Source organism: Amia ocellicauda, chromosome 4, assembly GCF_036373705.1.
Source record: "Amia ocellicauda isolate fAmiCal2 chromosome 4, fAmiCal2.hap1, whole genome shotgun sequence".
Classification (NCBI taxonomy): Eukaryota; Metazoa; Chordata; class Actinopteri; order Amiiformes; family Amiidae; genus Amia; species Amia ocellicauda.
This window is the reverse complement of record NC_089853.1, coordinates 22449198-22465952: the sequence shown is the minus strand read 5'-3', so window position 1 is coordinate 22465952 and position 16755 is coordinate 22449198. Positions and strand designations below refer to the sequence as shown.

The 16755-nt window shown below is 38.2% G+C and overlaps 1 protein-coding gene across 1 annotated transcript in view; it reads left to right on the top strand.

Moving 5' to 3' along the window:
* fbn1 (fibrillin 1) overlaps window positions 1-16755 on the top strand; it is a 70801-nt gene that overhangs the window by 8665 nt on the left and 45381 nt on the right. Inside the window, exons 6-13 of the mRNA XM_066701402.1 lie at window positions 2404-2601; window positions 5478-5603; window positions 7485-7610; window positions 9134-9286; window positions 13390-13605; window positions 13778-13921; window positions 14287-14406; window positions 15072-15197. Of these exons, the coding sequence (XP_066557499.1) occupies window positions 2404-2601; window positions 5478-5603; window positions 7485-7610; window positions 9134-9286; window positions 13390-13605; window positions 13778-13921; window positions 14287-14406; window positions 15072-15197 (1209 nt within the window). The remainder of the gene's footprint in view (window positions 1-2403; window positions 2602-5477; window positions 5604-7484; window positions 7611-9133; window positions 9287-13389; window positions 13606-13777; window positions 13922-14286; window positions 14407-15071; window positions 15198-16755) is intronic.

The window sequence follows — 16755 nt, the reverse complement described above, 5'->3', positions numbered from 1 at the left end:
TATTTCAGGGTGGTGCTCCTTGGTTGGTGTCCAGGCAAAGTGACTAATAATTGACCTAATGTACAGAATGCATTAATTATAAATTTGGCTAAGGTCTGAGGTTTTAGTAGCATGGTAAATTTAAAGAAAAAATAACTGTTCTTCTTCCAAGGGATTTAAAAGTTCTCAGTGGTTCTTTTTTATCAGCATGTGCTGTACTTCATTGAGAAAGGCAATCCAAACCAGTGAATTTTCTGTATGTAAACAGAGTGCTCCGCCTTAAATTAAATTATTGTTTATTTCAAGTTTTCTTTAGAATGTCCCAGCAGATTAATATATCATGTGGCTTACTGGCTGGCTTACAGTTTAAAGTCAAGACATTATTGGACAGGATAGAGGGATAGCTGTCAGTTAAGGAAGGATAAAATAAGGAGAAGCAAACCTGTGCTATACCATTCTGAAGCAGATACATTATTGGTTATAAACTTTGCAATGCATTTCAGGGGTTTCAGCAATGGGTAAAATTACTTCACTTATTTTGGACTTTTTATTGTGTATACCAAAGCTATAGTTTAGGAATAAACAAATAGAATCTGAATTAAGATTTTGTAGACTTAATCTACATACCAATCAGGCTACAAAAAATGAATTATCTTAGAACCATAATATACTATATATAATGTACAGTGGGTTGAAACAGAATCAAGGATTAATTCAACAGTCTTATCATATACATCAAACATTCACACAAACACATACACACATTTGTAAAGACGGACAAGAATTGAATGAAATGTATTGCCTTTCATAAATAATAGTATGCATTATTGTCTGAGGTGAGATGTTAAACATTATAAAGCAGTGCTTCAGATCAGTTTTTTCTAAGCAGTTTAGAGATTTTCAGACAGTGTCCCCAAGTTCCACAATTAATACTGTCTGACGGAATTGAAAAGTAATTCCTTGGAACCTGTCAAAAGAACTAGACATATGTTTTCTGTTGTCAACATATAAAAATGAGGATTCAGATATTTTAAAAAATATATAGTTTTTACCCATTCTGAGTCTATGAATCTAGGATGCAACAAGCTATTGTTCAAGTGCTTGCGAACTCTGCACATACAATAATTTCCAGATGTTTGGAGACATGGCGGGATTGCACAGCTCTCTGAATGTGGTGTGCAAGTGAGTGCTGGAATGACACAGCTGTTGCGCCAGAGTATAGGACATGCATATTTAGACTAAATGGCACTGACATGAGAAGTTTCCTGGAACACATTCCACTTTTTAATTCTCTGTTTATTGTTTAACTGTAAGTTATCTTTATGGCCATAATTCCAAAGAAGATATACATTTTTGGGGGAGTATTTGTAGAACGGGATATTTTGCTTGAACTCTAGCTATTTATTTATTTTCATTCTTTATGAGTGACTGTTTCAAAGAATCAAAGGGTCTGACACCAAACAACTTACTGATACATTTCTCTTATAATAAGCTTATCAGTAATATGTCATTTTTATAGTCACACAAGTGGTCAACTTCAGAGCTTTTGGAAATTGTTCTGAATTTGTGTACAAAAGGGGATGCTGTGTGTTCTTGATACTGAGCAGTTTTTAGTATCCATCTTATGCACTTTAATTTTCTGATAAACAAAAAAATATTTATATATATATATATTCTCAGTTTATTATTTTTAAGAGAGTAAATTTTGTATAATAAGAAACTAATTGTTATTTCTTTAGTTTAATTTTATTAGTTGAAGATCATTTAAGTTAGTCTTGTTTTAAGTCTGGAGTTTGGATAAATATATTACCTTTTCAGATGCACATGCAGTGTGTTCAGGGTGGAGCTCCCGGCTTGGGATTTGAACAGTGTGCTACACATCACACAGCTCCTCCCATTATGGTGATAAATCCACTACACCAAAATGTGCAAGATTTATACACTCTACTGATTTCACAAGTAGTTATGTCATGGTAAAGAGCTCATGTACACAATTAGTGCCGTTACACACACATTAAAATCATGAAATTAAATGGTTTAAAAGGTTGCTCTCTGTGACATTTGGAAAGGAAAGTGTGTTTTGTTTTCATTCTTATTTTAACGCTGCAGGGGGGGGCGGGGAATGAATGTGATTGCTGTCATTGCATGCAAGCTCATTGCTGCTGTGCCAGAAGGCCTGGACTGTCTAGGAAGGAGGTTGTGGGCTGTTATGCACTGCACATTGTTGGAACTGTACCAGGGGCCATGCACGTTGCAATATGAACTTGAACTTGAAGTCAGCAGCATAAAACTCCTCTTCATTCACAAGCCCTGTCAAGGGAAAATGAGCAGCAGCAAACGGAAGATGCAGTAGAAAGATAATTGTTCTAGCTTGTTTGTAAGCAGTGGTGCATTTGCCTATAACACCATCATGTGCTTTTACAGATTACAGGACTGGGCCATGTTACTCTTCTGTGAGCAACCAGATGTGCCAGGGGCAGCTGACTGGCATAGTGTGCACCAAGACCCTGTGCTGTGCGACTGTTGGCAGAGCATGGGGGCACCCCTGTGAGATGTGTCCTGCGCAGCCCCATCCCTGCCGCCGGGGATTCATTCCAAACATCCGAACGGGAGCTTGTCAAGGTACTGTAGGCCGGCAGCAAGGTCACAATCTGGGCTGCTGCAATGTAACAGGGGATTAGTCTTAATTGAGTTAAATTGCTTTTGGTCCCCTTGTCTAAAGGAATTGCGTGATATGTGTAGAAAGATTGGAAGGAGACTGTCAGATGTCTTAATTCATGCTTGACTGGCTTACTGATGTATAAGAGCATTTATAACAATCTCACAACCCTTTCCTCTTCCTAGCCAAAAGTTTATTATTTATTCATTTATTTTTGTTTTTATTTTTTTTGCCAGTAATCACAAAACACGTAACCTTTCGATGGTGTTTTTAGCAAAAATATTAAACTGTGGGAAGCAAACATTGTAGGGGTTATACAATGTTTTCACAGTTATAAATTCTTCTAAGCAGGTTTTTGAAAAATGCACAAGGAAAATATTTTGAAAGTTTATGTGGTGATTATGAGTAACTTTATTTCGTGGGGAAAGATGAACCTTTATGTGAGCTCTCATCTGACAGCCTGACATTTCCCCCTTATTAATTATTAATGAATACGTACATGTTTTTTTGTTTTTTTTCCCTCTTATGTTGTCTATATAATGCTTCAAGTACTTTTATGGTTTGAAAGACCATACATGAAGAGGAAAGTTGCTTCCTGTTGTTTTTTGGATCTCATCTGTTTATCTTTAACGTGGAAGTGGCAAATGTCTGTATGACTTTCATAGACACCCTGTTGGGAGCAGAAATAAACATTCCTAAGTGAAACAGTTCTCAGAATAGCATATTGCTCTGTTAAGCCTACGTGCTCATCGCGTTCCTCTCATTTTCCGAGATTTCACAGTAACAGAATGAACAAGGTCTAAATGTGTTTCAGTTTTTTGGAAACTTGGGTCAGTTGATGTACCTACATTCCATAACAGTGTGACAGTTTGATGCTGAAGACCTCAACAGTACCACCAGCAATCTTGCAGGCCTTTATATATTTTCCGGGAATAAATCTGTGTTCCAAAGGCTAAATTCTGACCACAAAATCTCAACAAACGTGGGAGCCCTTATTTCCCCATGGCCTCTCCTGGAGTGGCCTCTGCCATCAACACCAGGGTTATTTCACTGATGTTGGGTCACAGTCTTGGAGACTTTATATCCCAGTAATGCTTGGGATTCTTAATGCTCACCTATCGTTCCTTTGTGTGAGCCTGAAATGACTTACTTGAACCTCACGATTGGTTAAACCTTTAGTAGTCCCACTCACCTGGAGTGATGGCTGCTATGGTCCAAAAAGTTTGCATGTTCATTATTTTAGGATTATTATAATTTTCTTATAGCTGCTCCCAGACGTGACAGACCAAGTTCGATAAACCTGATGCCTGAGATCTTCGGACAGTTCTTGAACTTTGCCCATGATGACAAATGTTGAATGGTACTGAACAGATTGCTTCTGTGCATGCCCTACATTTATGTGGAATGGCAATCAAGCTGACTTCCAGTAAGATGCTGTAAGTTTGTAATGGTACTTTTGGGGATATCCTCTCTTTTCACTGGAGAGAAGATTTAGAACAGCACTGAGTCACAGTACATATATGCATAAGGTTGTTAATTTACTGTGGCTACTTGCAATAGCATGCACTGTAATTATTGGTCTTAAGTTTCTTATTGCCAGCAGCATTGAATTCTGGCACCATGTTTGTTTTGCAGTGTCCTGCCATGACATTGGCAGGCTGGTCAAGAGTTTTCTAGATGTCTAATTATTATACCTTGAAAAAAAGTTAGATGATAGATACACATCATTCCCAGTATTGTCTGGCCAGTAATGTGGGCCGTTGTCTTTTACTTTTGAGCACAATCCCGCCATTGTTCGGTTTTGTACAATTGGAAGGGTGGTGCTCCAGTGTGTTCCTTTTGAACAAGAAAGCGTTTAGGTGGCATAAGTTTCAGATAAAGTTTTATTATGCTGCCCTAACAACAATCCCCATCACCCTGGGTCTCAGCTTAGAGGTGCTCCCAGATGTGGATTATGACTTCTCCCAGCGTGTTTTGGAAAGCTCTTCTGCTGCACTTGGCTTATATTCTAAATCTTCCAGCTGTATAAATTCCTTTATCGTCTGGCTGTCTGTAGGACACAGGAGAAAGTTAGCAGGGGTGGCTGTGTACGGCACAGCTCTGGATGTCTTTCTCAGGATGGTGATTTACTGCTCAGCCATCACAACCATGGGACACATTCCTATTTTCTCTGTTACTGCATTTATTACTTTCTCTTCTCATCCTCTGGCGTCGTCTGCTTGTTTAGGACTCTAGAGATGTCTGTGAGGCAAAAGACTTCCATCCACCCTCATAATAATCAACTCAAGTGCTACTCATCTGTTCTGATATAAAATGGCCCACACGGTGCCTTATGTACTGTGTGTGTATGGAGCCTTAAGAAAGAAATATTCAACATCAACCAGCAATATCTGAATCTAAATCTGCATGGAGATTTACAGCTGCCAGTTTATACCCAAGAACAATACATTACAGTAAAAACGAGCAATAAAGGAAAACAAAAATAAGATGTAACATAACATATAAACTGTTAAAAAAGTTAAATTTTCTTTCCCCAGTTTACAGATGCAGTTTCTTCAGATTGTCTAAATTTACTTTTATATTTGCAGATTTACAAACTTACAAATGCTTAAGTGGGATGTACTCTGGGTAACAGAAACTATCCTTAATAATGACTAAAAAGTCCGGTGATGTTTAAAGCCTTATGATAGTGTTTCTGGTGGTAGAGTTGTTAAGGCTGGTTGGTTTCCATATGAAGGCAATGTTCCTGAGTAGATGAGAGCTTAATTGGAAAACACATTAAATGTGATTTTTTTGATAGAAAAAAAATAAAAATATATATATATTTTTTTTTTGGTAGATGTGGATGAATGCCAGGCTATTCCTGGACTCTGTCAGGGGGGAAATTGCATTAACACTGTTGGATCCTTTGAATGCAAGTGCCCTGCTGGACACAGGTTCAACGAAGTATCGCAGAAATGTGAAGGTAAGACTTGATCTGAACTGCAGTCCCTATAGCCATAATTTTCACTATGTTGTGTCTGTACCGCTTGCATATTATTATTATCATTATTATTATTATTTATTTATTAGCAGACAACTTTATCCAGGGCATTGCATTATATAAGTGCAATACAGTCTACAATTACAGATCAAAACATAGTACATATATTTGATGTGATGCTGCTCTGGGTGTAAAAACAATCCAAGTACAGGATTAGGTCCTGTCTTAGCTCATACAGAAAGCAAAGGAATCATTTTTTGAAAGATACCCTTAATAAATAATATTTTTTAGTATTTCCATGAAACGTTATTAAGAGAGTACCTATGGAATTATGAGATTTGCTTTGTAGCTAAATTGGGATATTAAATTGGAATTATCCATTTACACCTGATGACCACAACAAAGGAAGATCCGTATCAGTTAATAGCAAAAGAAAACCCATAGAACAAAACTAGAGAATCCTCCACTTAAAAGGAAATGATTTATAATGTTTTGCCTTGATGGAAAAAAAATTGTTAGTGCATGCCTTTCATTATAGCTTTCAGACGTAGACTTTAACTGCAGGACTGCTTTGTATTATTGGTATTGCGTTTAATTGAATTGACCCAGTTGTACTAGGTGTCCTGGAGACTCAAACGAGTGAGTTTAAGTTTACAAGGCTGCAGTTTTTTGATGCACTTCACGGGGGTATTTCCTTTTAACCAGTGCACTCACTCCTGGGGTGAGAGCCGGAAGACAGGGAAGTGTGATGGTGTGTGAGCTGTGCGAGAGTGCAATTCTTGGCTGCAGAGGCTGTTAGGCTACAATAAGGAATCAGGAGGCACATATGCATATGAAATAAGGGCACAAATCCATCTTCTGCAGCAGGTTTTCAAAGGAAAATAAGACTATATAAAAACTTCAGCACAGTGACCCCTAGTGAGCAGGTCTCCTGCAAGGCCAGATGGAGGCCTTTGGAGCTGAATCACAACGTTTGTAGCTTCAGTAGTTTGGCAATGTTTGCAGCTAATATCCACTCAGCGAAAATGGAAGGCAGCTACAGAAGGAGGTCAGAGGCTATTCAGCTGTTTATCCTAACTCAAGAGCTGCAGAGTGTTTTTGGAATTTGATATTCAAAATATGGGAGGGAAAACCAGAAAAGCTGAACTGGACACTCGACAGTGCATTAAAACCACAAATTAACAAAAATAAAGTTGGATCCTACACAGCTCCATAAACAATTTGCTGGTGTCATGGCCGGACTGTAGAAAGCGCAAATGAACTTTTCAGAATGCCGTGCAGAACTGGCAGAGATGTATAGTATGGTTTTATGTGTAAAGAAGACTGAGAATTTGAAAAGTTATTTTAAGAACATTTTTTGGCTTGTAAAATAGCAAGGGTTTTTATAAAAATCTAGTCTCAGCAACTCTTATGTACTTAAATAAATATAAGCTCTATTCTACCAGATATTAAAACTGCAAAGAATATTGGCTTATTAACAAAGTTGTGTGATGATTTCCAGACAAGCCATAACTCTAAAGTTTGATTTACTAAAATGGTAAAAGATGTATTTGTGGCGATAATTTGCAGAATAAAGTCTTTGCAGCATTTAAAAAATAGAAAAAATAAGCGGATTCTAAGTTTTATTTTGTTTTAAATCTAAATTTTCAAATATGGCTTAGTGTTATTGTTTTCCAAATCACAAATTTGCATTTTCTTTTTGCTATCAAAACAGTGTATAGAAATAATACCTGTAGTGGATGTATTCACGTGATCTGCAGTTTAATTTGCTATTATGAATTCAATTCTATGTAGGCTAATATATAAATATTCTTAGTATAGAATCACGGTTGTTCATTTTTCTGCATCATTGTTTTTCTGCAGACATCGATGAGTGTATTACTATCCCCGGCATTTGCAATGGAGGAGAATGTTCGAACACAATCGGAAGCTATTTCTGCAAGTGTCCTCAGGGATATTACACTCCTATTGACGGCTCCAGATGCATAGGTAAGAATGTGCTGAACAGGAGGGTTGTGTATAAGGAATGAAGGGATTAATAAAAATGACCATATACTTGACACTGTTTAAAACTGTTTATTATTATTCTTGTAAGGAGGCAACTGATTTTGAAGTGCCTGGCTCTTATATATTTATGTATAGCAGATGCTGGTCATTGATAATTATACAGACTGTCTTGAAATGAGACTTACTCTGCACACTTGCCACAAGCAAGTGGTATTGAAGTGTAGTTAGTAAGAGGTTAGGTTTTCTGACTTTCAACTCTAGTTCATGGATGAAAATCGGTAATGCATTATACTTACTCCAGTTACTCTCACTCTCCTCTGCTCAGTGCCATGATTATAAGTGTTTTTATTAGGCAGGTGCCTAGTTAAGAGGAATAGGATTTTTGCAAACCCATTTTGATATAGATCCAAATGATTAATTGTCTTAGGTTTTCAACGTCAGAAGCTGGGGCCAGAATATCACACATAAAAAGATGGAATAAGTGTCTAGAGGTCGAACAGTCTCCCCAGCTCAAGAAAGGCAGCAGAAATATTTACTGAATTAAACTTGGGTTAAAGTCAAAAAGTTTTCCAGCACATCTAACGTCTCGGCATGAGGATAGTCTTATAAATTACCACCTAGTTCCTTGACTTCACAAATTGTCCTCAGATGAGCTTTTCCTCATGCAATCATACACTCCAGGCAGAGAGATCATGCAGGGAAACTGTTGTAGCACTTCCAAAAGCTCAACATCAAGAATTTAGGTCAGTAGTCTGTCATTACTTGTACCACAAGTATTAACTATTTTGTCTTACTAGTATGAACAGAATAGACACCTGGTGTAATATCACACTGAGCATACCAGAGTGCTGCTATTTCCTGTTGCCTCATTAAACAACAACAAAAAATACTGAGAAGTGTTTTTACATATTTTGTTTAAATATATAGGCCTATATATATTATAATTACTTTATAAGTACCCAGTTAGAGGATTGGTAGTTTTTGTTTTATGTGATAAATTCTGAATAGTAACAACTGAGAAAGAAGATCTTACAAAGGGGAACGGTGGCCATTACGATTGGAGAGAGAAAGGTTTATGACTCCGTGGAGCAGTGGACAGCTAAGAAATGTCAACCCCACTTAAATCCTTAAATCAGTTTGAATTCAGTTCCACCCGTGTTTAAAACAGCACCAGAGGGAGTTTTGACCATGTAGCTTCAGCAAATTCACATTGGCCCAGACTCCCAGAAGGAAATTTTGTTTGGAAAGAATGTCTGCTATGAAGTCATCCCTTACAACAATATGTTTGGCCAACAATTCTATTGGACTAAGCATCACATTGTCATATGAGTGTCCACTACTAGCATCGTTGTGAGTTTGTCGTACTTACGAGAATTTAATAAACCTGAAAGTATGTGGAAAGTCTTTAAATAAGTTTTAATACCTATATGCTCACAGAGGTCAAATGTATTTAATATAAATTACACCATGGCATTGAACTAACAGATGCATACTTTTGCCTCTAGATGGCCGAGCTGGATACTGCTTCTCAAGTTTGGTGAACGGCCGCTGTGCCAACCAAATCTCCCAGCTCCTAACCAAAGTGCAGTGCTGCTGTGACAGTGGACGCTGTTGGTCTGATGGATCTTCTCCAGAAATGTGCCCTATGCGTGGAACTGGTATGTTGGTTTTCTAGCTTAGAACTCCAAAAATCAGTTCAGTGTCAGTTAATGCTCTCTGCGCTGTGTATGTTGTAATGCATAACAAGTAATAGCTTCCTTAAGTAATATATTTTTGGGAAACTATGCAAAATACAACCTGGAGTATGCATGTTTTCAATGTTTATTTTCAGGCATGTTCTAAATATGACAGTTTATTATACAAAAAAAAATTATATATATATATATATATATATATATATATATATATTCTTCTATCCTAAAAAGGGCACATAGCCCTGAACACCAGCATTGCTTCTCATGTTTTCAGTATGTACCTAGAAAACTAAAGTTTATGTATTTTCTGTGCTGCTCATCATGTAAGGAGTGTATCTACGTACCTGACACCAGACTGGAGCACTCTTGGTCATTAAATCTCACGTTTTGCATAAATAGAAAAATGTAATATATCATATACGAGGTGTGATCAAAAATGTCTGTGTCAAATGTATTTATCGTTAAACTAAAGGTTGCATACCTAATCAGATGCATCTCTTTCAAAGTAGTCTCTTCAGTGTGGGATGTTGATGGATGACCGGAGCATAATCTTCTACGGATGTTCAGTCAGCTTTAAACCAAGGAAACCACTCAAATGCTTTTGAACATCTGAGACTTTCACCCTCAAATGCAATTTGTAGCATTTTGTATGTTTCCATGGCTTTTTTTGTTTTACATTTTAAGTTTTATACCAAATTATATACAAACGCACTGCTGCTGCATGTCAGACGTCACAGTGCAATGCAAAAATTGAAAAATGTCCGGGACAGTTCAACGATTCTCTCACTACCGAGACAATCAGCTTCCTATCAGTTCACAGATATGTCAAATGTTAAATATCACTATTGTGGTGCTTCAGTTTCCTAAAATCAAGTTCAGTAGTTCAGACAACCCCTTATAGAAGTAGGTGGAAGACGTAGTGATTGAAGTAATGGAGTTATTTTTGGCCTTAGCCTGCTTGACTGATGGAACGACATCTTGGCCATGAGGACGAGGCCATTGAAAGCCCCCCACGTGGTGGATGGAGCCAAGGCACTGCTGCAAAGGCTGAGGCTAGGGAGGCGGAAGGATGTTGTTCTAAGTTTAAGCAAGAGGGAGCGCGGTTGTGGCTCTATGGCAGCGAGCTACTGACGCAGGGGAAGGAACTTGTTACGTGGTATTTATGATATATTTTGGTACGTGAGGGTGTATCTCATTGGTTGAGCTTGGAGCAGAGTGAAGTGTGATTGGGGGTTGTCTTCCTCCTGATCTTTAGTTTTAAACTCCAGTTAGACCTGGAACTTTTTGGTCAGGCCTCGTATATTGTGAACATTATTTTGTATTTAAGACAGTAAATGTGTGAAATTATTATTTTATTTTTCTACCTGGTTTAAAATATCTCCTATGTCATACTCATACATGCATTGTTACATGAAATGACAAGAATTTGCACTATATCCAGTAGGACTGGGCAATATGACTTAAAAATAATATCTCGATATTTGTAGAAGTTTGGGCGATACACAATATATATCTCGATATTTCTTGTTTTCATCCGAACAAGCTACAAAATACTGTAAGACCAAAGACATTCAAACTACAAGTATTTCGTTAATCATTAAATATGCGAAACTAACAAATACTACATGCAGACTGTCATTGTAAACATATACATAATGCAACATTACAGCGCAAGTGTTGTGTGATTACTATTACGTGTGTTATGTTGTTATGGGATAGATATATATATATATATGTATACAGTGGGGGAAAAAAGTATTTGATCCCCTGTTGATTTTGTACGTTTGCCCACTGACAAAGAAATGATCAGTCTATAATTTTAATGGTAGGTGTATTTTAACAGTGAGAGACAGAATAACAACAAAAAAATCCAGAAAAATGCATTTCAAAAAAGTTATGAATTGATTTGCAGGTTAATGAGTGAAATAAGTATTTGACCCCTTCGACTTAGTACTTGGTGGCAAAACCCTTGTTGGTAATCACAGAGGTCAGACGTTTCTTGTAGTTGGCCACCAGGTTTGCACACATCTCAGGAGGGATTTTATCCCACTCCTCTTTGCAGATCCTCTCCAAGTCATTAAGGTTTCGAGGCTGACGTTTGGCAACTCGAACCTTCAGCTCCCTCCACAGATTGGGGATGGTGTTCTTGGGGTCATTCCTCCTCCTCCAAACACGGCGAGTTGAGTTGATGCCAAACAGCTCGATTTTGGTCTCATCTGACCACAACACTTTCACCCAGTTCTCCTCTGAATCATTCAGATATTCATTGGCAAACTTCAGACGGGCCTGTACATGTGCTTTCTTGAGCAGGGGGACCTTACGGGCGCTGCAGGATTTCAGTCCTTCACGGCGTAGTGTGTTACCAATTGTTTTCTTGGTGACTATGGTCCCAGCTGCCTTGAGATCATTAACAAGATCCTCCCATGTAGTTCTGGGCTGATTCCTCACCGTTCTCATGATCATCGAAACTCCACAAGGTGAGATCTTGCATGGAGCCCCAGACCGAGGGAGACTGACAGTTATTTTGTGTTTCTTTCATTTGCGAATAATCGCAGCAACTGTTGTCACCTTCTCACCAAGCTGCTTGGCGATGGTCTTGTAGCCCATTCCAGCCTTGTGTAGGTCTACAATCTTGTCCCTGACATCCTTGGACAGCTCTTTGGTCTTGGCCATGGTGGAGAGTTTGGAATCTGATTGATTGATTGCTTCTGTGGACAGGTGTCTTTTATACAGGTAACGAGCTGAGATTAGGAGCACTCCCTTTAAGAGAGTGCTCCTAATCTCAGCTCGTTACCTGTATAAAAGACACCTGGGAGCCAGAAATCTTGCTGATTGATAGGGGATCAAATACTTATTTCCCTCATTAACATGCAAATCAATTTATAACTTTTTTGAAATGTGTTTTTCTGTATTTTTTTGCTGTTATTCTGTCTCTCACTGTTAAAATACACCTACCATTAAAATTATAGACTGATCATTTCTTTGTCAGTGGGCAAACATACAAAATCAGCAGGGGATCAAATACTTTTTTCCCTTACTGTATATATATATATATATATATATATATATATATATATGTGATTTACTGTTTTACTGTCACATAACAATAACACAAGTAATAGTAATCACACAACACATGCGCTGTAAAATGGTACAGATTCAGGTAGATTTTACCACATCCGGGTTCATAGTGGCGCATTTAACATCTGCTAGACAGGGACATTTCTTCTCTGACTGTCGCTTTTCGATTCTGCTTACTGGCACAGCACGTTTTAATACTAAATAATAATAATAATAAAGAACTGTTGTACCACTTCACCATCTAATGCAACTTTGTGCATCTGTTTGCATTGCTTTCAAATTTATTAAAATGCAAACAAACTTTATTATTCTTTAATTTTATACAAATTATATCTGTCTAAATTAGCGGGGGTGGGGGGTGCTTGCACATCGAGTTCAGCCCGGCAACGAGAGCGGGGCACAACGTGTGCGCTTGCACATTAAAGTATCTCTTGGTTATGTTGGTTATTGTGTCAATTCACTCTCCTCCATGTCTGTTTGGGTTTCTGATGCATATTTCTTGCCCCATCCGACACATGTGGAAGAACGCAAACCGTCCTAATGACGAAAAATACTGCCGTAAAGATTGGGATTTGTGACACCACGTTATATACGATAGAGCATAATATGAAACGATAGACGTTTTTCTATCGTCATACGATATATATCGTCATATCGCACAGCCCTAATATCCAGCTATATTCAGGCCAAGAATCAGTGCCGTCTGGACAAACAAATGTGTGAACGCAGAAAATTAATTAATGAATTAAATAATAAAACACTAGCGCTTTTGCCTTGCTATGCCCCTCCTCTTCTTCGCTACAGCTAAATGGCTACAACCTCCCAGCCCACGTTCGCTATGGCTACATCAGTATCAACAAATCTGAAGCAGACCACCATGCCTATGTGATTTTCTGGGGGAAACCCTGTTATCAATATGTGGAATGCACAGCAAGAAGTCTGAATTGGAGGTGTTGTCAATTAATTTTGTCTTTTTTGTCCCTCAGAGGAAAACAGAAAGCTCTGCACTGGTCAGCTTCTGCCTGGTCCTGTTCCTGGAGTACCTGGTCAGCCAATTCCAGGTCAAATTCCAGGAGAGATTCCGGGTGTAATTCCCGGACAGGTTCCAGGTCAAGTTCCAGGTCAAGTTCCAGGTCAAGTTCCAGGTCAAGTTCCTGGTCAAGTTCCTGGTCAAGTTCCTGTTCCTGGGCATGTTCCCGCCAGTAAGTGCATAGCTTAAACAGAAACAGAAACAAAGACATTGAATATAAAGTTTATACTGTGGGTTCATGGAGCTATCTTTTAGTTTTTTTTATATTGTATATTGTGTTTGAGTTTACAGGGCTTAGTGTTAATGTTGTATTTTTTCTAAAATAAGCATTCCCTGTTTTACAGCTATTCTTCCACAAACATACATCACAGATATGTGTCAGCGGTATCTGAATCTGTGCATCAACGGTCGCTGTATTGCTGTTCCTGGAAGCTATCGCTGCGAGTGCAACATGGGGTTTAAACTGGATGTCCGGGGAGAATGCATTGGTAGCCATCATAAAAACTTAATTTTCAAAGCATTTACTAACAAAGCTTTCAGACTAAACAACCATCACAGGTTATTTATTAATACTTCATGATCAGACTTAATCATGAGCAAGAGTGAGCAGTTGAAGTTTATTTAATATAATATATAGTTTTATTCAAGGATAATATACATCTAAACACATTTATATATCTATTCATACATGAATTATAGGCATACAATCATAGAAAACTGCATATAACTTAAAATATACTTTACAGCAAAAGGCATTATCCATAGCAGAGTTGAAAATGGTTAAATTATGAAAATAACCCACAACTATCCCTATAAAATCTATATTATTTATTTATTTATTTATTTTTCACAGATGATGATGAATGTGAACGAAACCCCTGCATCCATGGTGATTGTGTCAACACTCAGGGATCATATTTCTGTCAGTGTCCAGCTGGCTTTCAGAGCACTGCCACAAGAACCGAGTGCCGAGGTGAGACTCTCTGTTGAGGTGCCAAGTTCTACAATCGAACATGGCCTACATATGACCTACTACTATTTACAGCAAACAAAAGCAACTATAAATACACTTGAAGTTCAGATTCATATTGGTTTTGATTGAGAAGTATCAATTCAATTAAAAAGAAGATAACTTTTAATGTACTGCAGTCAATATTTTTAATACAAATTACTTTAGGGCTGTTCACACCTCCAACATTGTTTGTTTTGTATTTTAACAGTTATTTTTTCACTTATGTTGTAAGTCGCCCTGGATAAGGGCGTCTGCCAAGAAATAAAAATAATAATAATAATAATAATAACAAGAAATTGTGCAACTGAATATTTGCAGAAAGATTTTACATCTCAGAAGTAATGTAGAATTAATTGAAGATGAAGATTAAGATTAGAAACAGCAGATTTAAACAAGAGACTTGTTGCTGTGAATCTTCTCTATACTGTAGATTACTTACAGAGCTTCTCCTTTGGTGTTTTGACAAAGGGATTTTATGCTATAGTGTGAATACAGTAATTGCAGAAAACATGCAGATGGAAAATAATAAGTCACATAAACCACATAGTTTGATTAGCCTCTTTCTCTCATTCTAGCAAGGTAATACAAAGTAAAATAATGTTCTTATTTTCCTATGTGTTCTGCAGATCTCGATGAGTGTGTGGCAAATGGACGGATTTGCAACAATGGACGCTGTGTCAACACTGAAGGCAGCTTCCACTGTGTCTGCAATGCTGGCTTTGAGGTTTCGCCTGATGGGAGAAATTGTCAAGGTAGTTTTCTGCACTCTGTTGTGTATATAAAACTTAACATCAACATGCAGAAGAGACATTAGCCATTTATTATTGCCGCATTGCACAGTGGTGTACTGTGATGGTCCCATCAGTCCCATCTAAATATTCTTAATGTTTTTCTGTGAGTGAAGCACAGTGACATGAACATCAGAGGAAAAGAAAACTGATTCAGCTCACTGACAATTGTGTGCACCTGGCCACTGCTTCTTTAAGTATCAGGAAAGCCTATCAGCTATGGGAATTGTTAATTGTGAAACAATGGCTTCATGGCTTTTAGATTGTCATCATTACATTTAAAAAGGAATGGGCAGTCTTTAATCATATGACTGTAAATCTCAAATATATACACTCACCTAAAGGATTATTAGGAACACCTGTTCAATTTCTCATTAATGCAATTATCTAACCAACCAATCACATGGCAGTTGCTTCAATGCATTTAGGGGTGTGGTCCTGGTCAAGACAATCTCCTGAACTCCAAACTGAATGTCTGAATGGGAAAGAAAGGTGATTTAAGCAATTTTGAGCGTGGCATGGTTGTTGGTGCCAGACGGGCCGGTCTGAGTATTTCACAATCTGCTCGGTTACTGGGATTTTCACGCACAACCGTTTCTAGGGTTTACAAAGAATGGTGTGAAAAGGGAAAAACATCCAGTATGCGGCAGTCCTGTGGGCGAAAATGCCTTGTTGATGCTAGAGGTCAGAGGAGAATGGGCCGACTGATTCAAGCTGATAGAAGAGGAACTTTGACTGAAATAACCACTCGTTACAACCGAGGTATGCAGCAAAGCATTTGTGAAGCCACAACACGTACAACCTTGAGGCGGATGGGCTACAACAGCAGAAGACCCCACCGGGTACCACTCATCTCCACTACAAATAGGAAAAAGAGGCTACAATTTGCACAAGCTCACCAAAATTGGACAGTTGAAGACTGGAAAAATGTTGCCTGTCTGATGAGTCTCGATTTCTGTTGAGACATTCAGATGGTAGAGTCAGAATTTGGCGTAAACAGAATGAGAACATGGATCCATCATGCCTTGTTACCACTGTGCAGGCTGGTGGTGGTGGTGTAATGGTGTGGGGGATGTTTTCTTGGCACACTTTAGGCCCCTTAGTGCCAATTGGGCATCGTTTAAATGCCACGGCCTACCTGAGCATTGTTTCTGACCATGTCCATCCCTTTATGACCACCATGTACCCATCCTCTGATGGCTACTTCCAGCAGGATAATGCACCATGTCACAAAGGTCGAATCATTTCAAATTGGTTTCTTGAACATGACAATGAGTTCACTGTACTAAACTGGCCCCCACAGTCACCAGATCTCAACCCAATAGAGCATCTTTGGGATGTGGTGGAACGGGAGCTTCGTGCCCTGGATGTGCATCCCACAAATCTCCATCAACTGCAAGATGCTATCCTATCAATATGGGCCAACATTTCTAAAGAATGCTTTCAGCACCTTGTTGAATCAATGCCACGTAGAATTAAGGCGAAAGGTGGTCAAACACAGTATTAGTATGGTGTTCCTAAT